The following is a 24,549-nucleotide window of genomic DNA, read 5'->3' on the forward strand; positions in this document are numbered from 1 at the left end:
GTTAGGTAGGGAAGAAGCGATAAAAGGTAAAAAGTGAAAAAAAAAATAATAATTTTGCAGTAAGTTTTATACATACAGATGTTTCCTACCATATGTGCCTTTCTTTTACTCGTTATTTGCATTGAATAGGGTTTATTTTTATAGGTACGTAAATGCTAATCTAGGTAAGGGAAAAAGGGTTAAAATCTCCATTGGAAAAAAAGATATAATGTGTACCACTAAACAATGTGTTGTTTGGAGCATTAAGCTTATGTGCCACCAGACCAGATAGAAGGCCGCCACCCAACGCATAATAAGTCGTCTTGTTAGTTGTGTACGTTATGTGAGTGTGTGTGTGTGTGTGTTTGTAAATGCACATCAAAGGGGATGAACCGAAGGGGACTGGAGGACTCACGCGAGATGGAAATTCCGACGTTCACAGGATAACAAGATGAGAGAGGTGGAACAAATTAATGATAAAGTAAGAAATTATCTAAAAGAAAAAATAACGATTCGACGCAGCGCGTGTTTCGTTTGTTTGCCATGATACATAGTTGTGTAGATGTGTAATTTAGCTGGAATCATCGTTGATTGTTTTTTTTTTTGGTTTATTTGCTTTCAGTTATGCTTTTGATTTATATTTTGAGTAAATTTTCGATATGTGTACGAATATAATAAAACAAAACACACACACCCACAATTTAGACAAAAAAAAAGTTCGATGGTCCTTCAAATGCAAAGACGACGAAAATTACAATGTTTTCTTATCTCTTATTGTCGATGGTGTTCAAGTTTCGTTCCAGTTATCTTGCACACTTACACAATTTTACCTCTCCGCCAATAATTATATTCATCACTCAGTGAAATCGAAATAATTTACCTAGATTTTAAGGAAATGTGCGCAAAAAAGACACTTATATGTTCTCACACCACACACACACACGAAAGAGTGTGCCAATATGGGGAGGGAGAGATAGTGAACAACTATGGCAGGATGTGAACATGAGTCGTGTTACAATGGTTGCGTAGTGTTAAGTATTTTTATATCTAGCGTCTGTGTATCGACGAAAATAATAACCCTCGAAGGGAGAATGGTGGCCGATGCAAGGAAAATACACAGAAGTGACAGGCAAGGGGTAATCTACCAGTTCGAAAATGAACACATTTCAAAGTTCACCGTTTCATCAGTAGATAACCGCACTAGATGCGTAGAGCGGGCTCACTGTTGCAGCAGGTGCATATAGGGTTGACATGGCTTTTATTTCATCATATACATATACTTTTTGTTACACGTTTTCACGTTTCGTTTGCTATATAACGAAATGTAGCTTGAGCGTAAGAAAAAGAGAGAGGGCGGGAGGGAGGGGGGGGGCAAGAAAAGAAGGGTAAAAAACAGAAAAAAAACAGCAGGGATAGCGACAATAGTCGCACATACGCAAAAAGCGGTTTTTATTGCCATAAATAATTATTTTGCTGTTGTACATAGTTTCCTGGTTTCGCAAAAAAATGTGTTTGTAATTTTGTAAAATGGAAGGCAAATCATCATTTCACACTGTGTGCGATGGAGGAACAATCGGCAGGACCAGATTATGGCTATTTCATACAGAATAGAGTCATACAATAGGACAGCAGCGAATCAACTCAGGCGAATTCAAATTTCAGTTCAAATTGTAGCCTAGAGTAATACATTTAAAATGTTTGGAACAAAACAAAACAATTAATTTGAATTCCTAGTATCACTGATGCTGCAAGGAGATCTCAGTATTGGTGTTAACACATGCCTCCATATTTCAATTGTGAATAAAGCTCTGTCTCATGGTGTAATACAATGGTGAAAGGACTCATTTGCTAATTCGGGCACTCAATAACTTCAGTTTTTGCTTCTACAACCGTTTCGTAACAGTAGCTTAAAACAAAAACATACACATCTGCGTACGACTAAACTAACTTGTAAGGAATTGATTTAACCATGAACTAATTCCTTCTTCATAGTTGAACATTTCCATGCTATGATTACTCCTCCCCCTCTTGACTCTTGTTTACCTATGTTTCATCGTTTTAGAACTGTATTCTGAATACTCATTAATTTAACGAAAAAAAAAGTCAGTCGAGGCATGAACAATTGATAAATGAGACACACGCACACAACAGCCCCACAAAAACTATCATTTATGTATACAAAATTACAAACATCAATGGCCATTAACCAGATTGCCAGAAACAATTTTCATCACACACATCTATATTAAATTTAAAATAATCGGTATAGACGAAACACATATGCAAACGTGAAAACATATAGCGCAAAAACGAAAGATAAAACAATGCATTTGTGTTTATATACATTTCCATCACAAAAACAAACAAAAAAACAAACGCCGCTGATAAAATAAACGTTGCGCAAACAAACAACGATTACGTTAAGGGCGTAAAAAGCCATAGTAGTTAAAGTAAAAGCAACAGTGAAACGTAAAAAGAGAGAGAGATATATGATGAAAGAGAGAGATAGAGAAAGAGAGAATGAGATAAGTAGAGAAAGAGAGAGAGAGAAAAAACAAAAAAAGGTACAGATCGTTGGAGGATCGAACGATCGATACACGTTATGATCGTATGTTTTTTTTTATATTGATTGTAGTACATCATTACCATTTTTTAGTCGTAAGTTGTTTTATGCCTTATAGAAATATAAAAAATAAAAAAAAAACTTCGATACGACATAGATGTTTATACTATAATAATTACATGATCTTTACAGGATGCCTCGAAATGGGAAAGAAAGCAAATCCATGGCTCATTCACGACTGGATACAACTTTTTTTTTACCTTTAATGAGAACTATTTCTCTTTCGTTGCCAGGCGTGTGTTACCATAGCCAATGACACCATAGCATCAAACCGAGAACCACAGTGCCGACGAAAGGACAAAAGTGCAGTGACGAACTAAAACAATAAGGCGTACAGAATCCTTTCTCTCTCCTTCATTTTCCCATTTCATATGATCATCGTTTTTACATCAGCAGCAAGTGGAAGGCAAATTCCAGAATTCCTTTTATTAACATTTTTCTTTTCTTTCTTTTCAGATGCGTTGCGGGAGACTACACAGCGAAAAACTCAAAGTCAGCCAGTGAAGTTGTCAGCCATTGTCAAATAATTTGCATGATCTTTGAGGACAGTGTTTCTTAGCCCAAGTCGCAGCAGCAGTAGCAGCACCAGCAGTATGATTGATTCCAATTACTAACCGTCGCCTTTGGTACTTCATCTCCGCTTGCATCATCAATTTCAAAAATGAGGATAAGAACAGTTTTGGAAATCATAACTGGGTGATCTCTGGATTTGAAGGAGTGTCCCTGGCAATTGTTCCATTCTGTTCGGTTACCTCTCTTCATTTTTCGATTGCGATGTTTGCTAAAGGAAAGTTTCTGTAACACGGAGCTTTCGAAACGTAATTAAATTAACAGGTTAATTTTCCAATGCTCGACCATCGTCTTCAGTAGCAGCATCAACAACTCGGCATGTGTTATCAGCAAAGCAATTGATCGTATTACTTTGGGAATGAAGGTAAACCAAGAAACCCACACTTGAACAATCCTGATAACCAAGGGAGAGTGAGGTGTGTTGTACTGAATTTTAACCCAAGCTCAACTGCCTGCCTGAATAAAACCTTAACAGCGCTGTGTCATGAGGATGGCTCTACGATAGGTGGATGTAATTAACACAACTTCAGTAGGATATACTTTCTCTAAAAAACTCGTTGTGATGCTAACAATTTTGGTTGGAACAAAAATAAAAGAACATCGTAGTTTTCTCTTTTTGCTGGTAAAGCAAGGTTCGGGGAATTTACGGTGGTGCTGCATTGCTTCTCTAGTTTTGTTATGGTTTACTAACACTGGCTCACATTCAAGTCCGTTTCCGACCAAATTCGTAACACATCGTTGAAAATAATCCAAAGTCGTTAAAACCCCAGGTCTCAGCCGTAGATTCGAATTAAATTAATCACTTAGGAATTTGGTATAGAAAATTGTTCCGGTTTTGGTCTTCCGTGTCAACACAGTTGAATCAATAGAAGAAAAAAATCCTTCGGTTGTGATGTACGTTCTCTTTCTCTGTTTTCTTTTTTGCCCAATGGAAATAAATTCACTCGCTCGCCATTTTCCATCTCAACACTTACTTCTCATTGTTTGTTTTTATTTTACATGTGTGATTCATGTTTGCACTTTGTTTTAGTTCATCTGTGTGTTTGCGGCAATTCATATTGTGTTGTCATTAATTTTGTGGTTGTGTTTCGTTTAAATCTACCATTTAGTAAACGTTTTCCATTGGTAAACATTGTTTCCGAACAATGGAAACCGCGGTATCTCAAGTTAGCTTTTGTGTTTTTGTGTTTGTGTGCTGAGAATAGAATTATTTAAATGAATGCAAACTAATTATATGATTGTAGCAACATCTTATTACTTGCAGTATTATTGGCACTAACGGCAACTAACCATAACATTTTCTTTCTCTGTTTCTCTTTCTCTCTCTCTCTCTCTTCTCCTTCTGCCGAACGCGTTTTTCGCCGGTGGATGCGTATCTTCGACTTTGTATGAATATCATATTTAACAACTACGAATATTATCTTCATGCGGAATCACACGCAACGAACAATCTACAATTTCTTAATTATGAAAAATTAATATACTATTTACAACAATTTGTTCCTAAAAACAAAACACATACACACACAAACTAAACTAACAACGAATTAACACATACCCGTGCGCGTAATAATGGTCGTTGTTACATGCGTGTTCGTATTAATACCACATACTTATACCACTATTGCACCTACTACACCGGTCTGAACATTCTTGTACTACTACTATTGCCCACTTGGTTGCATTTCTTATCCCTACTAATCACTCGCTGATCGTACGTACGGATACGGGTGTGTGTATGTGTATGTGTATGGGAAATGAACAATAGAAACAGAAGATCCCGAGGACAGTAGCTCGCTTGGTGGTGGAATAACGAAGATAAAGTTGGAAAACTTCTGGCACGATAACGACCTGATCGCGTTTGCCGAACCGGTCTCGAACCATAACGCGAAGACGACGATCGTAGCGCAACCGAAGGTGCAGCGCACTATCGCCACCACCACAACCACCATCCCGGCATGGCGCTGCAAGACATCGAAGTCCACTTCGAAAATATCGCTCGCGCCGATGGTGACCACGGTCGGACGCATGATGGTGGCCAAGAAATCGTCCCCGTCGGGTGGCGGTGTCGGCGGCGGCGCCAGCATGCTAGCCATCATGAAACCGCTCAAGACGACCGGAAACGGAAACGTGATCCTAACGTCGGCCGGGTCGCTGATGGCGACTACGATTTCGAGCGGCACGAATGCGACCGGCGGCGGCGGTGGCAGCGGCAGTGCTAGCAGCAACGGCAGCAGCATCTCGCTCGGCAGCCGCAAGGAAGACAAGATCATGTTCCAGCACGAGAACGACGCAAAACCGTGGAAGTGCAAGAGCTGCGGCCGCAACTACAAGTGGAAAAACAGCCTCAAGTGTCACATCAAGAACGAGTGTGGCGTGCCGCCGAAATACTTCTGCGAGCGCATGTGCGGCTACAAGACGCACATACACAGCAACCTGAAGCGCCATCTGAATTCCAAGTTCTGCAAGCCCAACTGAGACCTGGTGCTGGCGGCGACCCCGACGACGACGACGTCGATCACCGCAGTAGCAGCGCGGTCCACCGTCGGATCCAGCACTGCCACCGTTGCTTCCACCTCGTCGTCGGCGTCGACGTCCTCTTCGGTCTCCGTTTCGTCGTACACTGCTCCTTCCGCCGCCTCCGCCGCTTCCACCTTCATCTGTACCTCCTCTTCTTCCTGCTCCTCCTCCGGCGCTGCCACAATACAGGTAGCAGCACCGCCTCCGCCGCCGCTCGCAACGTCACTTACGCTCGCTTCCGGTACAAGAACTGCCATCCTTGTCGCGCCCGCCGCGATCACCGAGGTGGAGGTCGAGACGGAAGAGCAGGAGGACTCCACGCAACCTCCCCGGACGCGACTGTCTCGCAGGCGCATCCGCCGTGTGGTTGCGGGCACGGGTATTGGAGGGGGCCAACGTGCACACATCATTTACTATTAAAGCATGTGCGTGCGTGCAGGCTGTCATGATGGATGCTGCATGAAACGGAGCACACTTATCGCCGTGTGTGCTAGTGTGCATGTGTTTGTGAGTGTTTATATCTTATATCAAAGACACACACACTCAGAGACACACTGGTAGAAGATTTACAAGATTTTTCATTCGTTAAAAGCAACGTTACTAATACGGTTGGCATTCCAATTGTATTACGATTAACACTATCGCCCCAAGATCGTTTCTAGTGTTGGTAGAAATGTGAAAATGGGTGTGCGGATAGTCGAGAATTATAAACATTTCCGTTTTTTGCCTGTAAAGGGTGTGTGTAGCAGAATGAAATCGAAACGAGGAAGAAACTGACCACATGAACATGAATTAAGAGGCATAGATGCGCGCGCGCGCGCGTAGGAGAGAACGAAGACAAAGAGGCAAAGAGTTGAGTAGCATTATTTTGACTATGTTTAATTTAGCTCAATATTTTCTTCTATTTATTCTACTAATTAACAATGGTAAAAACGCAGCAAGGGGTTTTTGTAATTTTAATATACTTTGGACGCGAAGAGTAAATATTAGCCAGTAGTGAGAGGAGTCAGGCAAAGCGCAAATCAGTCAGCGGTATTCGGTAGGGTAGAAGCTTTGCCAAAACGTAGATTAAGTTTGCTTATTTATTTCAGGTTTATTTGTCCCTCGACTTCAAACGTAAGGGTGGAACGCGCATTTCTTGCCCTATAGCAAGGGCAATATGAAACGACGAAAAAAAAAAGTGGGAAACCAAAAGTTGCTCAACCCGGTAGATGTTTGTTTTTGTTTTTTTTTTTAAGTTATAATGATTTTAGATTTTTTGTTTATGAATATAATTCATTTCAAATTGCATCACCATGAATGCAACATGAAACCATAACTTATTTGAACACAACAACTATACAGGCAGAGTTCCAAAAAGCGCAACATTCCTTATCTTACTTTAATGCTTTTTCCATCGTAATTCCACAGAGCCGTTGAGGTGGCAGAGTGGGTCATGGGTGTGTGGCATGAATTTATACAAACCAAAACGCTACGCTTACCCCCCATCAACAACTCTGAAGTTTTATGCGTTTGTGTTTAAGTATGTACGAAAGTGCAATCGATCTTTTTGTCTTTTTTTTTTTTGTAAACAGCTAACAGATTTCACGATACACACCCGCCATCAACTCAATTTGCCATGTGACTCGAAGGCTTTTACGCGCAGATTATTACGTGTGTACCAAGAGCAAAGAAGTTCGAAAAAAGGGGATCGACGTGCATTTTCCCACTTCAGATAGTGTGCCATAATTTGGGTGTGTCATTGTAGTAAAACAAAAATGAAGGCTATTATAAAAGTAAATTTGTCCCAAGAATTACATGATTTACCAAATACCAAACAAAAAGCAGAAGACATCACTAGCAGTAGAGAGGGAACGATGTTTAATTGCTGCCAGTGATGCTAAAACAGTTTTATCAACTTATCTAGTCGGATGTACTTAACTATGTTGTACCTTTTGTTTTAAATGGTAGGAAAAGCATGTAACTTTTTGTTTCCTTTAGTTATATATACTCTTCGCGGCCAGCTATATATTATACATAAGCATATATATTTTTTTTATTTTGTTGAACTTTAACATTAAGTTAATAAGTAATATATTCCGTTCCCCATTCCATTACACATTCCAGTAACACATTTACAGCACTATCATTTTATTTGTATTTGCGCGAACCCCGCTGAGGTTTTGGAGCACTTAGAAATCTTTTCAATCCCTAATTCCATTCCATTCATATGAAAATGCAAATACTGTATTATAGCGAATAAGAAGCGCATGATAGAATGATAAACAACAAAGTTATGGATAGGCTAATGTGTTTTACACAGAGCATTGTTGTACACAAAAAACAATGAAAACAATAGCACGCGCATGTATGAATATGAACACGAGCATAGAAAAAAAGGAGTCAAGTACACAGACCGGTTTGTAAACGAAGTAATTTGTTTGCCGTGTGAAAAGAGAGTGATTTGCTGTAAGAACGAATGGCTTTTCTGCTGCAAAAACAAGAAAAAAAAACAAACAAAAAAGAACAAAACAATACATGGTAGATAAATTGGCAATTAAGTTGCGTCAATATAGAATCGGAGAAAAAAAGAAGATACAAAAATAGAATCGGTAAGGGAGGGTTGAAAAATGTTTGCGATGAATGATAATATTTAAAATAGAAATAGATGAAACGGTGGTTTAAACAGCTGCAACACACAGCTAAAAAGACAGATAATACATTATAACAGCAAGCAGAATCACAAACAGTTTAGTTATCGACTTTCTACAGCTATGACTTAAAGCAGCCCTGGTACAGACTCCCCCATCACAACCCCCCCGTACACCACATATAAGACAAGGCAACGTAATATTAATTGGTAAAATTACACTTATATTGTCATAAGAACTATTTATCAGCTGCCTGCGGGTGAAATAGCCGACGAGAGAGGAGGTATAAAGTGTTTTGGGTTGAGCAATAGAAATGAGCATCGTGAAATAGAAGCAAGCAAATAGAAGAGAGCATATGTTCGATTTGCTGTTTGAATGAAAGGATAGAACTGATCTAGTGCGATGCTGAACGATTACAAACAAATAAAGAAAAGCACAGTGCAGTGTATGCATTTCACTTTGCGCAAATATGAGCAAATGATTATGTTTCAATACTTCCATGTGTAGGATGCACGGGGGACGACGCCTGAATTGCTGGTGGTCTCTGCGTGACCGAGTTGAGGTAACATTTGTAGCTTGTGCTCTAAATGCTGTGGTATCACCCATTGTGGGGTTGTTGTATTAGTTTTTGTTCACTGTTTATTGCACAAAGAGTTTTTTTTTCTTTTTATTAACATTTTCATTTTCATTTTAGGTCATCGAGGAGGTCGCTGGACGAAAAAGAACTGGCCTGTTGCACTCACACCCAGTGGTTATAAGAATCTGAACCGGAAGTTAGTTTTTCACTGGAGTGCTGGAGAACCTTGTTAGTCTATATCATATGTAACAACGCATGCTGTTTCCTGGTTTTTGGATACATTGTAACGAAGCGAACAAGATTGTGCCAACTCACCACAACATATGTGTGTGTGTGGGTATGGGTGTTTCCATATGTGTGGCCAACGCGTACTCATCGCCATTGGAAAATCAATCAGTCGATGAGAGATAGTGACTGAATGTGAAATTAAGCTTTAGAAACTTCTGTATACCGTTAATGGTTGTAGAGTTGTTCAATAAAAATGCATTCGCTTGGGTTTGTTCTTATTTTATGTCCAATCGCGCAGCTAGGAGCAGGAGAGGTTTTTTCATTGCATTTTATGGAATGATCATTTCAGTTACGATTTTTTTTAAATTTTAAAATTCAAAATGTTAAAATCATAACAGTTTGGCATACGCTCTAAATTTAATCAATGAAAAGAGGAAGCAAAAAACGAAATAGAAAAAAAAAACAAAAATCCATAGTTTCGGAATCGAAGTGAAACATAAAAGTGCAATGTACTAAAACGATAAACAATAACTACTATTTATAACCTTTTAATGTAGCGAAAATTCTACTCTTGTATAAGCTTTAAATGACGATCGCAGTTTGTATTAAAATGTTCCTCCATTAGTTACTCATCGTCGTTAGGAGAAATGTATTTTGTATCATTTTCCCTTGTCAAAAATGTATTTTTCTTCTTTTAATATTTGTTAAACTCTCACTGCTTACGAGTTATTCTAAAGCAAAACAGTTAATGGAGTTTCATTACTATCGCATTTCGGGTTTATTCCTCTAGCTTTGCAGGATAAACAACAGCATAATGGAAGCGAATGCAAAATAACTTTAAACAACAAACTTTGCAGCAAACCAAAATATAAAAAAAAAAACAAACACATAATTTCATTCACACACACACACACCTACCCCCTGCTATCATGTAAAACCACAAACCAAGCGCGCGCACAAACACACATACCTTACCTTTAGCTCTTCGTTTCTATTGCAAATCATACATTACTGCTCTCATGCAAACTACTACACACAATTTAATGGTGGTGGCAAGATGTGGTCTTCCTTTATTATTATTCATAACTTTTATCCTTTGTTTTTTTTTCTCCTTCAAGTTTATCGTGTGTTGACGAACTTTCTCTCTCGCTCTCTCTCTCTTTCTCTTTAATGTATTTCAATAAGTTCTTATATCTGTTTTTACTATATATTTGACAACTCAGTTATTGTTCTGCTATAAATGTATTCGTTTGTTTGTGTTTTAAATGTGTATGTGTCTGTTACTGTGTGCGTGTGCGTGGGAAGGGTAAAGGAACTACAAAAACAACAACAAAAAAACAATCAACAAAACACAGGTGTTAGGGGTTAAAACAATGCTTCGGAACTGCTTTTATTTAAAAAAAAAGAGACAACCCATAGATTAGAACGTGCGCTTGTGCGTGCTCCTCGTACACGCGTAAAAGATTTTGTGGCTAATTGTGTTAACAAAACCGTTCATTTTGCCTATAGCTCGTCGCTCCTTATTGCATATAGATATACCGTACCCGCACCAGAAGCATAGCGAACATATTTCACAAAATATTATGTGTTTTTTTGCATCAGGCACTTACAATATATATGCACACACAGAGGCGGTCGTACACATGCACCCATACCAATTGGTACTCGAAATATAAATCAAAACCGGATAAAAAAACCGGAGCAATCAGATTAAACATCGCACTCACTCCACCGCGTCAAAGAAGTAAATGATAAAGAGCGAGCGAATTAAGCTACTTGAAAAAGCATAAATTTTAATAATATCAATCCACACGGTTGCATTGTATCAAAGAAGAGTACTGTTCAGTGTGCGTGTGTGTGTGTGTGTGCGATGGTTAGTGTATATTGCAATCGAAAACTTGCTGTGTGCATATGTACCTCCATTGCTGTGTGTTTTGTTTGTTTCTGTTTCGCTAATTATATGGAGTTTTGTTTTCACTGAAATTAGCAGCTTGTGGAAATCGTATCAAACTGAAACGGCAGGGACACAGTTAGCATAACCGTGGCTTCAATGTTTGTCTATTATTATCACACCGCATACAGGGTACTGAGTGAGCGATAAATAAGTACTAATTTTACGCACATGTAACATAACTTACCAGCATTGGTTAATCACATGGTTTTATACTGAATCTAGGGGTGCATATTGTGACTCTCGCAAAAAAGAACAGTTTAAAGCCCGTCTGGCTTGAGCCCTAGAGAGGTGTTAAGACTGTGCGTGTGGAAAACAAATATGCAAAAAAGCAACACACAGCCTCTAGTCATGTGTGAGAATACAGTCAGGCACAGAGATAGAGGAAGAGATAAAACGAATATTCAATAGTTTAATCACATGAACACACTAAACTCTTGAACATTAATTTTTTTCTGTGTAATGCCAATTGCCACTACCACCGGGAAAAGGGATAAACACAAATGCAAAAAAAAAACAATCCGATCGGTAGCAAATATTAAACTTAAATCCAAACTCTACTTGTTCAGTTTCTGTACCCGTAGGTGAGGCGAGCGACACTGATGGAGGCCCATTGGTCGGTGGTGCTGCCGGAGGAGGAGCGCCAGAAGAAGGCGATCTCGTAACCGATCCCACCGGTAGCGAGGGTAGTGCGGCGGCCACTGTCATAGCCGCCACCGCTGCAGCCGTCGGCGACATCATCGGGTGTTGCAGTGGCAACATCAGCAGTGCCATCACCATTACTAACAGTGGCGTGGCAGTGGCGGCAGCAGGCAATAGTGTTGAGAGCAAAGACGGACCGATGATGATGTGCACTACTGCTGGTGGTAGTGGCGGTGGTGGCGGCGGTGGCGGTGGCGGCTGCAGCAGTAGTGCAAGTAGTAGTAGCAGCAACAGCAGCAGCAACAGCAGCAGCAGCAGCAGTAGTAGCAATGGTGGTATCGCTAGCGGTACCACCGGTAATAGTGATGCTGCAGCCGCAGCCATAGCCCTGGCCCTAAACCAGCAGCAGCCGACCAACATGTCGGCGGCTGCAGCCGCCGCCTTGATGGCCGAATACATCAAGAGCGATGTAGTGGGGGTCACGTTCCCTTTACCTGTTGTTACTACTACCCAGCCGTCGCCACCGATCGGTAGCGGCGGCAGTGCCGGGGAAGGATCCTCCTCCCACAAGCAGCTCGTGGCAGCCTCGCTGAAGCTGCAATCTCAATCCCAACCATTGGCGCTGCACCAGCAGCAACAACAACAGCAGCACCAGCAGCAGCAGCAGCAGCAGCAGCAGCAGCAGCAGCTACAGCAGCCGCAGCCGCAAACGACAGCACTACCGCTACTCTCACCGAAATCGCCACCGATCGATGAGCAACCGTGCGATCTGCGGATGCTAACGCCGGCGACGTACTTGCGGGAGTTTGCCAGCGCGGTGAAGCCGGAATCGTTCGCGGTTGCCGCCGCCACAGCGATCAAGCTCGCCGCGTCGGCCAACACGGGCAGCGCCAGTACGGCGGCCGCGCTGCCAATGCCCATGTTCAAGGGTATCAGCATGACGACACCGCCGCCCCAGCCGGCAATGGCGATGCCTTCGCCGATCGTCGGCGGCACGTACTCCTGCACACGGTGCGGCAACTCGTACGCCCGCCCGCACAGCCTCAACCGGCACATCCGGTTCGAGTGTGGCGTCGAGCCGAAGTTCGAATGTCCCGTGTGTCACAAAAAGTCGAAGCACAAGCACAACCTGGTGCTGCACATGCGCACCCATCAGCATCGATGATCCAGCAGCAGGGGGCTGCTTACGATGCTGCGCTGCTTACTGCTGCTGTGCTTCCATTTCGTTGCGGATCATCATCGACGTCGCCAAAACGTCGCCGCTTGTTGTTGTGTCGGTTTACTTTTGCGGGGCACTTTCGTGCGGGGCACACGTTTTTTTTTTTTGCTGCTAGCTACGTTTGCTAGCTGTGATGTGTGTTCGCACGTATGCAGACTCTATACACGAAAGCTTGTGTAGCAGAGGGCGACAGAGGGAAACAGAGAAGGAAACAAACAAAAAACTACACTTTCTTGCGCAGCTGTGATTCTGTTGTGACGGGCAAAAGACGATGCTGGTAGAAAGGGAAGCGCGCGAACTGTTCGAGCAGGAGCGAAAGGGAATCCACGTGTTTTGTTACAATTGTTATTTTTGATCTTTTCACTACCTTATTATTTTTTCTTTAATCTTTATTGCTTCGCAATTGTTATTACCATTATCTAACGTTATTTTAGTTGCTTTACTATTTTATTTCACCGTATCAGCTAAATTATCGTAATATGGAATTGTTTGTAGTCAGAAATAACCAAAACAACATATCCATCAGTCTGAATTAGTGGAAAACAAGGGATACAAAAAAAAACGGGGAAAACAAGAAAGGAGTACACGCACGGAATGGAGAGAAAGGGTGTGTGTAGCAAACTTAAAACAGTCGATGGAAATGGATATATAACAGTTCATATAGTCAAGAGCGTTTAAGGAAACAAAGGTTTAAAAAATCACATTCTAAGAATTAACAAAATCCTATCTGGATGTAAAATTGAACTAATCAAATGGATTGACAAAGAGTTGAAAAAGTAAAGTAAACGTTTATAGCTTATAGGTTAGTAGTACGTAAATGACACAATCTGTCATTATTATTGCCTACCGGTTTACCCCGTGCTCTGTGCCAAGCAGTTGAGCATCGAACGGTAATGTAATATGGGGCATATTCGTGTGTGGGTTAAGGGTATACGTACTGCAGGGCAGTAAAACAAGAGCAACAAAAGTTGTAAGGAAAATCGATTACCCTTTTAAAAGCATGTGGATGTGTATGTATATTGTGAATTGATCTGTGGTGAAAACAGAAACAAAAAAAAAGTTGAAATTTTTTGGTTAATTAATGCTTGGTTTTTCTTGGTTCCTTCAGGCGCACACATACACACCAAAATCGAAGGCAATTTTTATTAAGTTCTTATAAAATATTAAAACAAAAACACATCATGCAATGTCTAACGAAACAGTCACATAGTGACACTAACGAGAAGAGAGCGAAAGCAGATCCCGGTTATATCGCAGGATTAAGCATTGAATTACCATTGAAAGGAGGGATAGTGTCTAAACATAAATTAGGTGGGTCAGTTACTTAACATTCTTGTTTTAGGTTTTTTTTTGTTTTGTTTACCTCTTAAAAGTTCTTAAACGGTGTTTGTGTAATTTTGCCCTTTTGCCGCCATATGTTAAATCTTCGTAAGATCGATAAATATTCACAAGCAAGCAACGAGTAAAGCGGGGGAGCAGCTGCTTTGTTATGTGGACAATTTCTTTCTTTAAAACGTCTTTCAATTCTAATTCTAGATTCAAAATACCACTTTCCGCTTTCCCAAAGGAAGATATAGAACATTTATTACACGCACTGCATGTAGGACATGCAAATCAGTCCCGTAATATAACGCTGTTTATCGTGGTGTGTACCGTAGGTCGATGATGGAGAAGAAGAAAAAAGAATTCGAGTCATTTTTACATTGAGTAAGGTTCTTCTGTTCCAAACACGAAAATCAGTACTTTACAAGATGCCATTTGGCAGCAAGCTCGTTGTAAACGAATGCTTACCAGCCTACGGTCAAATTGCAGTTGTGTTTGTTTTTTCCATTCTTCTTTATTGAGTTTTTGCATAGCATTATTTATACTATATACATGTAGATAAACGCAGCGGGGAGCCAAGCTCCCTCTAAATCATACGCATAGGTTGATTGTGAAGCATAGCTGCCGAAGCAGCAGCAAAAACCGGAAAAGGGAAATAATGGAGCAGTTGACCGGGTGCAGTTTACCACGCCCCGCGCAGTTGATGGTCGATTCGTTCACTGTTAATATCGTTTACGCAACAATTGGTTACCAGACTACTAATATGTAAAGGCAGAAAAATGTATATTATGCAACAAAATACACACACACACACCTCCAGATAATCGCGCAGTTACACCAATAATAAGATCGTTTAGCTAAGAAGATTTAGGAACGGGTTAACATATTAACATATTAATAGGTAATACTGGGTTAGTGGACAGGTCTGTTGGACGCATAAAACGCATATTAGTTATTTTAAAGCTTTACTTCTTTTGCATACGTTAAGGTAGTATATTTTTTGTTGTGGTATGCAATTGATCATTGAGCGAATGGCAGCAGCAGCAGTAGCATCATCATGGAGTGTGTGTTCGAGTGATAATAGTTATAGACTGTGTGTGTGTTATAGTCTGAATGGGTGAGATATCAGGTGATCAGGTGGGAATGGATATTGATGGATATTTATTGATTGCTTTTGGGCATTGTTTTTGATCAGTGAAAGGAATGGTATTTGCACGGGCTGTGCAACGGCACAAATCCACGAATCCATTACACAGCCGGATCGTTTAGTGGGGCCAGAGAATCAACAGCCAGAGTGATTGGAAATTGCAGTGCAATAATGTGGATGTAAGATTTAGTTAGCGAAAGAAGTGAAGCGCGCAGTCGACGGGACGGAAATGATGGGAGAAACACGCTTTGCGGAAAACCAACAACGTTATTTGTACCCCAGTTAGCACCGAATGCTGTGTGTTACCGTGATAATGGAAATCAGTAGCAGGACTTTCTGCTTTGCGTGTGTTTATCACATTTTGCATGATTTATCATCATTGGGTTATTTCACAAAGATCAAGCTTCTGCATATGGAAGTTTAAACCGAATGCAAAAAAACAATACAAAAATTGGATCGCGGAATAGGTTTTGCTGTAATAACTATGGACATTGTTTTCAATGCTCGTGAGACCAAGTAGCATACTCGAACAGAGTAGTTCTCCCAGAATTGCATCATATACACAAATACATGTTACCACTAACTGTTGTTGGCGCGTTGTTTAGAGCGGGAAAAGCACATAGTAACACACAGAGCAAATATGTTGGATTCGAACGGATTCTAAAAGTACCAGACGGCGGGTCCCTTAAGGGTGACGCGTAGGAAGATGAGGTGTAACGTAAAGCTAGATGTAGAACAATAACGAATGAGCGAAAGGAAGCGAGGTAGGCTTATGCATTTATTGAACGAAAGGCATAGGCACTGGTAGTGTTAAATAGCGCATTATTTTGCGTATCATGGGCGTGTGTTTAGTGTGTGATGGTCGATGGGGTGGGAGAATGGAGAGGGGGGAAAAACAAGAAAACTGAAACAATTGGATTGTGATATTTGCAAAAGAGTATAGTCGTTCTTTATTTAATTTTTTTCTCAAGAAAAAGATAGAGAGTTGCGATACGATGATGATAAGGAGAGCGTGGACACATTTAAGGGAAACACGAAATAGTATAGATAAACATTGCCTACGATAAGTGGATTTTGTGTCGTATGAGATCAGGTAGAATGATCTTCATGTATGGGGGAGGTGAAAAAAGGATAAATATTATTAACTCGGATACTACTTACTAGAGACGAATCGAAACACGAACTGCAAGGGAAAGACGCATAAACAGAACCAATCTGGCGATGATATCGACAGCAAAACATCCATTTCCGGAATGTTCCAGATGTGTGGATGGGTTAGTTGTAAGAACGGCTCAGTGATCGGCAGTACCACAGAAGAAATGGGAAAGAAACCCGAAACGAAAGCAAATATTAAAGCGAACCATTTTCATGTCATGCTCTGCCTGCAACGACATTGCTGGGGGGGCGCATGTTTTGGTGGATTTTTTCTATCTGTATGCCATTTTGTTGCTCAGATCTCGGATACTTCACCTCACAATAGAATTCTGCTTTCCACCAGACGAACGAAACACATACACACCACTCTCCGCTAGGTATACACACTTTGTTGAAAGCCCATGAAATCGCACATGTTGATCAGTCCAGCTGCAGGGGATCCATCCGTATCTGGTGTAAAAATGCAACAGTTACTTAAACAATACACACACACATTTAGGACACACATACACCGTGCAAAAAGGGGTAGTGATGCAAATGTTTCCCCTTTAAGGAATTGCGTCCTTTCCCTTGCGTGGTGGGGTACGGTCGTTAGCGTTTTTGTTTTAAATATTGAACGCATTTTTGCTTGCTTTTGCTGCAGGTGTGGGGTTGATGGATGGTTGACAAAGCAATTCTTTGTTGATTAGGTTTTGTGTTTGCATTATTCTGTTTGTGTTAGAAAGGTCAAAATTTATGTTTCCCACTTTTATTCGAACGGTATTTATCGTGGGAATGTTTTTATTTTATCGATAATGCCATTAAATTTTACAAAGCAAAAAACAAACACACACATATATACTGATTTGGATATCTCACATACACAACAGTCCTCTTTAGATACGGTTTGGAACTGTTCATACAAAGCGGAAGAGGAGGAGCGCAGTGAAGAATAGATGGACTACAGAAAAAAAAACAACAAGGATAAAAAAGGGATAAAAGATAAAAAAAATGTGCTGTGAACGAAAATATTGATGTGATTTTTTGTGATCGTTATTGTTATAACAGAGAGGAAAAGGGGCGAAACATAAATGAAAGTAGAGCCTATATAGCTCAGACGAATCATTAGATAAATTATATACATAGAACAGGGGGAAAAAAGAACTAAAGCAAAGCAAAAATTATTGGAACGCCCCACCCCCTCCTTCCCCATCCTCCCCCAAAACGTGTGAGCTTGATGAACGTGTCTCGATGAATCAGTAAAACAAAACAGTATAAGAAAAAGTGAAAGTGAGCAGATTTATAGGAAAAAAAAAACAGAAACCAGAATTTATATTTTGTGAACGAAAGGAAAACAGGTCGAAAAACAAAGTTAAACACAAAAAGGTTCGTTTTCCCCCCCTGCACAGAATCTTACCATCGCGTTGCATCGTGAAAAAGTACCATTTAGTGCAATTCACAACGTACTGGATTCGGAAAGTGGGGTGGAAGTAAGCCGTTTGGCGAAACTTTTCTTTTTTTTTTTTGTAACATATGTGTGTGATTATTGGCTAGCGATGAGGACGAGGAGAGTGTGGTATCAGGGCTAAGGAGTAGACAAAACAAAACATTGCAACTGGTGGGATGGAGTTAGTCAATGGAATTGTGATCCGTTTTTCCGATCCCTGGTGTGTATGGTGTGTGCGTGTGTGGGGGGAGAGGACAACAAATTGAATGGTAGGGAAGTTATGCCACTGGATGAGTTAATGCGCGGATGCGATGACGCGTGGACACGTTTACTTAAAAGAGCCGAACACTGTATATCGCCATTTTTACATACACAACACGCAACCACACGCAAAGCAACGAATTGGATCTCTTCAGTCTGTTTTCTTATGACAGATTAGCAATGCAGGAACAGTGAAACAGTCTGGCTCTTAACAGCGTTTGTGTGTGTGTGTGTTTGAGTGAGTGTGGCACGATAAAAAAGCTGGCAATGTGTAGTAATGAGATACAACAGATTTCAAACAATGACAGGATAAGAATGTTCTATAAAAGGACGCCAAGTTACCGAACAGAAACAGCAGAGAGAGAGAGAGAGAGAGAGAGAGAGAGAAAATAACATTTACACATTGTTTATGTTGTAACGGATCAATACTAAGTTAAAGCGAAATGATAGCATGCCAATGTTGAAAGTTACCAGAAAGCGAAATCTTAAGCTGTGTTTCAAGTGTGCAATGTCAACGAATACACGAAAGTTACCACAAGTTAAACGGGAGAGAACGAAGGCGCCTTGATCGTTCGTTCGATCATGTGTTATGGTTACGATCTTTTCGGGGAGGGGAGGGGGGAGGAGGGGGTGCCATTTGTCGCAATAGGTTGAGACACGGGGAGACACACAGCGAAAAGGGGTTAAAATGTTCTGTGAGAAAACAGAAGTAAAACAAAAACGCGAGTGCGACCACAGATCCACACATACACACATACACGCACCCTTAAACGGCTTAAACTATCTCTACGAAACGAAAAGATAAAAGCAAGATGCGTGTAACCACTGGTGTAATAGGTGTAGAGTGTAAGTGATTAACCATACTACACACGGATATGAGTCCGTGGACGCGGTTGGGCCAACACCGTGCGCGCAGCATTGCTTAAAATTAAACCAACTGTAAGCTTAAGTGCACCTTTATTAACGAAACGAGAAACGGGAAGGAACAAAAACAAAAATGGCAGGTAACAGAAAGGTAGAGCAAAAAGCGAAACCCTCCAATAACGGTCAATCACAATCGGAGTTTCGGAAAATTAACTGTGACAGCAAAGGAAAGTAAACGGAAAGCGCTTAAATTTTTAAGGAAGGTAGCAGCGGTGGCGTGTGTAGAGAAACAGTGTACATTTTATACCAAAACTAATGATCATTTAATATTTTGTTTAATAACTTTTTCGCGACTAAGAGAAAGAGGGCGGCTTACTACACCGGGCGTGTAGGTTGGTTGCAAGAAACTAAACGATAAATATTAATGCAAAAAAAGAAGTGAATACATCTTATATATTATATATATACACTGAAAAGTAACATGCATACAGACGATAAAGAAAAGGAAGATGAATGATCGACCTCTAAACACTACTGGGCACTACTAGTCGAAGTCGACCAAAAGAAGTTTTGAATGTATAAAAAAAGAAACACACACGCAAGGATCGATCACACAATTGGCGCCGGATGTATGTATGTATGTATGTATGTATGTATGGGATATATATAGCTATATATTTATATACACATATTAAGAACCGAACGGATGTTAGATCATCGGTGGGGTAACCAAGAGTGTGAAGCGCGCAGTTTTGAAATGCAAAAGTGAGCAAGGAAGAGAGCGATAAAGGTGAAATAATATACATTAGTTGCTTGTGCGAATCTGAATATAGAGAAAAGTTGGAAAGGTGAAATAATAAAAGAAGCAAAACGTAATTAAACAATGTCAACAAAAAAGGAGCAAAAATAAGGAAATACAAAAGCGAAACCAAACTAAATGAAATGTGATAAGCGATAAAACCTGCAAGATTATGTATTCGCCGGCCACTCTCCAGCCGATTCGTTTTTCGCTCGTCCATATGTTAAATTTGATGATTGATGAAGCGTCGAGGTGGAACGAGTTCGAGTGCGTTCGTTTTCGCCCACAAGGAGAAACGTCCTCGAGTGCGTGCTGTTGCGTGTGTTTTACGAATGCATGTGCGCGTGACTGTTGATATGTGTATGTGTGTGCGTGTGTGCGTGTGATGTATGGTTTAGTATGTTTGGAAACCAAAGTGCAGTTCGACTACTTACAATACTTAATACTCAACTGTTTTTAGACTTTTGCCGACCCTGGTTCAGATCTGAACTCTCTCTCTCTCTCTCGCACTTTTCACCACAAAAAGTTGGAAAAACATAACACACAAACATAGAAACACTCGCACATGACCCTTTTTCAACCTCTAGACACATCCCCTTATCCCCTTTCCCTATTGATCCCAGAATATTATGTCGAATGTAATCATATTAATTTTGTGTTCATAGGCTTACCCTTGTGTTTTGATACCTTTTTGTTAATGTCCTTCCAATTTTCGTTTTGGTGGGTTATGATGGAAACCGTGCGCACTTCACTGCCATCCCCCAAAACGAGAGGCAGAAGATACCGAAACGAAAGTGCAGTCGTTGTTCATGTGCAGCGCTTCGGTCCGGGAAGCTGGAAACACTTTTCACTAACATATTGTTCTTTTCTGTTCTTTTTCCAGATGGTGCGTGTACGGCGCAGACGGGTCAGGAACGGTTGCAGCTGAAAGTGGTGAAGTGTGAAGAAAATGCTACCATCACCACTCCGGTAGCGCTTGCGAGCGAAGGATTCGCGTGTGACAATGGAGCCCCGAAGGAGGAGAAGGAGCAAGAGGAGGAGGAAGAGGAGGAGAATGTGGAGGATGGTGATCAGATGGACGTAACGTTGCATCGGCTCGGTGCAGACGAAGGCATCCTGGTGCCCTCCGCCTCCCTGTTTGAGGACGGCCACTTTGGTATGGCATTTACGACGGCGGCCGGTGGGAGTGGGGCGGCACACCACTATCACCACCAGCCGCCCAGTTCGCTGAACGACGATCTGGCACTGATGGTGGGGCGACCAGACGATCGGGGCTTTTTTCACTGTCCTGCGGATTCTTGTGATCGAAAGTATGAGACAAATTTGTGTGATCGATTTCCTTCCCCCCCCCCCCCCCCCCTCCTGTCGGCGAATTCCTGCCCCTCTGTCTCGTTCAGTGGAGAGGGAGTAGTGTGGAAGGGGTGTGGACGGGTCCATGTGCACCGGTGGTCCGACATACTGAGCCGATGGAATTCAAACATCTTCCTCTCGAACTCGCTTTCGCTCTCTGTGTTGGCGCGCCCCGTCAGCGCCATACGTTGGTTTCCTCTTCTGTACCTCTACACAAGCGCCACCGACCTTGTCATGAGCCAGAAGTGCGACTACCTACTGGAGTGGTGCGGTGGGGTCTTTTATTACAGTTTGAAGAAGAGTTGAATTCCTAACGGCCAGTGTCAAAAACCGGTGCCGCGGGGTTTCCATCCGGAGCTGAATAAGCGACATCCCTCTACCACCGCCGGCCCTCCTTTCTCTCAGCGCTTGATCATGATCGATCGCTCTCGAAACATCGTAAAAGTGTAAATGTTTATGTGTTTTTTCTTCTTCTCATCTTTTCTTCTCCTTTCATGCTTGCTTGCTTGTGCATCTCCATCTCGTCCGGGGGCGCTGCTAATTATTACTTTCGCAACTCTCCTTGCGCGCCATCATCGTATATTGGTGTGTGTGGTTGTATGTGTGTGTGTGTGTTTTTTTTATGCCTACCTTCACCCTTTCCATAAAAAAACGTGCTGTGGGTCCCACCGTTTCATCCCTTGTGTTTTCAGATACAAAATCAAATACTCGCTGCTTCGTCATCTGCGCAATGAGTGTAACGCTGACCGGCGTTACTCGTGCCCGAAGTGTAAGAAGAAGTTTTCCTACGCATTCATTCTTAACCGGCATCTGCTAAACGTGCACAAGGAGAGCCCCGGTTACTACTGAGGAATTAATTGTGGGAGAAGGGGAGGCGTCCCTCAGTTTGTGTGTGATAAAAATGACTTTAGGTAGAAACTGTAACGGAAAAATCAAAGGGAACGTTGCTTAAGGTAGATTAAAACATTAAAAAAGATGCAAGCAGAAGCGACTAAAAACATTTTAGCAAAAAAAAGAGGAAAGAAGGATTGTTTTTGTTTGTTTTTAGCTGTTAACGGTTGCATTCCAAATTGCCAAAAAATGTAACTTAAAATAGAGTAACAAAAAAAACTACATGCAAATTACATTTCTTCTTGTACATGGTTTCTTTGCATGTATCCTTTTTTATGTTGCAATAGCAGGGTAGTACTAAGTGTTACAACATGTGTGACATTGCGTACGCTTTTTTACTATTCACTTATATAAGTCAGTAGCAAAATGAATGAAGGACCATAACAATCAAAAATCGAATTAGAAAATTTTGCTACCATTTTCGCAGAAGCACCAAATAAGTTATTAAAAGTTAGCGAAAAAAGTGTCGGATAGGGAAGGGACAAAAGTAAAGGTAAAAAAGATAACACAATGGCAGAAAGAAGAAATGAGTAATAAAAGATAAACGAGTATATTTAACATTTTCTATTGAAAAGAACAACAAAAGAACAAAATGAAAATGGTAACAGCGCCAAGCATGTTTTCAATTTCTTGTACGTAATTTATTCACGAAAGAGCGTATTGGTTTTAATCAAAAAATCAAGAAAAATCTATCATTCATACAAAATTCTCCATTCTTAATCAACATGATACTATTTTATGCTGGTGGTGACGGTGATTATAGAGAAAGGATAGAGCGCTTGTTTTCATTAGATCTTTTGCAAGGAGCATATGAACCCGGGTAGATGTTGGAAGCTACAAACTCTCCTAATGGTAGTAGCATTTTAGTTGCCGTTCTTTGTGTTTGTTTTGCTACCGTTTACATTTTTACCTTGTTTGTTTTACTCATTCATCTCAGCTCTTTTCACTAGCGTACCGAAACACGACCGAAATCGTAAATCTCTGTCCTTTAGCTCTCTATCTGTACGGATTAGTCGGGGACTACTGCTACTGCTACACATTACCTACACAAGTACGGAAGTACGTTTCACGGCGAATGGCGCATGTTGGGGGATAATAGGATGGATGAGTGGCTAATAGGATGTGACCAAATATTGTGCATTATGTTGTTGGGCGTGCGCTGCTCTCTTACGCTCTCTACTATTACCCTGTTTATCGTAGCCAGTCGAGTCCGACTTTCTGCTGTTAATGTTGTTTTCTCCTTTCTATTCCCCTTCTTTTAATTTTTTAGCAAGTATTTTCTTTTTTTTCTCTCTTTTTTATTCTTTCTCTCTTCCTCCGTATGCTGTTCTGTTTTCTCGCTGCGTTCCTTTCTTTTGTGTACCAACACCCCTTTTTACATCCGTCTTTTGTAGCGCTGTTCTAGCTTGGTCTCGTTCTAGCTACGAATATAACCTTATACTCGGACTTGTAGTCTTGTGCTTGAGTCCGAAGGTAATTATCATTATTTGTCGTTTACTGTTATGTTTTCGTTATGTTTATTTATTATTTTATCCTTTTCCATCTATTTTCCTCCCTTTTCTCTTCCTTTCATTATTTTTCTCTCTCTCGCTATCTCCTTTTTTTCGATTGATTGGCATTTTGTTTTTTCATTCACACATCTCACCTGTGCTAGTATCCTTCCTGCTCCTTTCGTTACCTTTTCGAACCTTATTTCGGTATTAAGTTATTTAGCTACCTATTTAAAATTATTGTTTGAGGTACTTTGTAGATTGTTCTTGTTTTATTTATTTATTTTTTATTTAGATCTGTTTATGTTTCTTCTTGCGTTCAAAATTATATTTTTTTGTTTGTCTCTTATTAGCTTTTCATACGTATCAAAAACAAAAAACAAAAAACAACAAACACCTAAAAGAGTCGTGAAGCAAATTTATCACCGACTAATAATAAATTTTCTTGTATTTTTTTCTTTCTCTCTCTTTTCTCTTCTCTTTTTCGATGGAAATGCGCGCCTTCCCACACACGGTTGATTGGGTGCTTTCACACGTATGTTTGTGTGTGTGTGTGGATGTGTGTGTGTATGTGTGTGCTGCATGCAAACGGTTTGGGCGTGCGGTGTTGTTGTGGATATGCCTTCACTGTGCTACCAATTTTAGATTGCATCGACATGCTGGAACCCAAAGTAGTGATCATGGACGATGGCCTAACACGTTACGTGTGTCCGCAATGCGGCGTAAAGTACAAAAAGCTGAGCGCACTGCGCGGACACATGAAGGAGTGTGGAAAGGGTGCGCAGTGCCCGCTGTGTCCGAAGATTGTCACGCAAAGGCGCAATCTGGCCAAGCACATGGAACGTCATCGCCGCGATGGGCTGCTCGAGTTCCATCACTTTATTGACAACTTTCCCAGCAACAT

The 24,549-nt window shown here is 40.9% G+C and overlaps 1 protein-coding gene across 2 annotated transcripts in view; it reads left to right on the plus strand.

The window, feature by feature from the left end:
• Window positions 1-20,058, plus strand: part of LOC120947704 (longitudinals lacking protein, isoforms F/I/K/T-like) — a 94,165-nt gene extending 74,107 nt beyond the window's left edge. Inside the window, exon 7 of one of the 2 annotated variants that reach the window (XM_049605682.1) lies at window positions 11,648-20,058. In XM_049605682.1, the coding sequence (XP_049461639.1) occupies window positions 11,648-12,885 (1,238 nt within the window). In that variant the 3' untranslated portion in view covers window positions 12,886-20,058. The remainder of the gene's footprint in view (window positions 1-11,647) is intronic. The other variant, XM_049605683.1, reaches the window with a different exon arrangement.
• Window positions 20,059-24,549: the final 4,491 nt, after the last annotated feature.

The sequence above is a fragment of the Anopheles coluzzii genome, chromosome 2 (assembly GCF_943734685.1).
Source record: "Anopheles coluzzii chromosome 2, AcolN3, whole genome shotgun sequence".
NCBI classification, from domain to species: Eukaryota; Metazoa; Arthropoda; class Insecta; order Diptera; family Culicidae; genus Anopheles; species Anopheles coluzzii.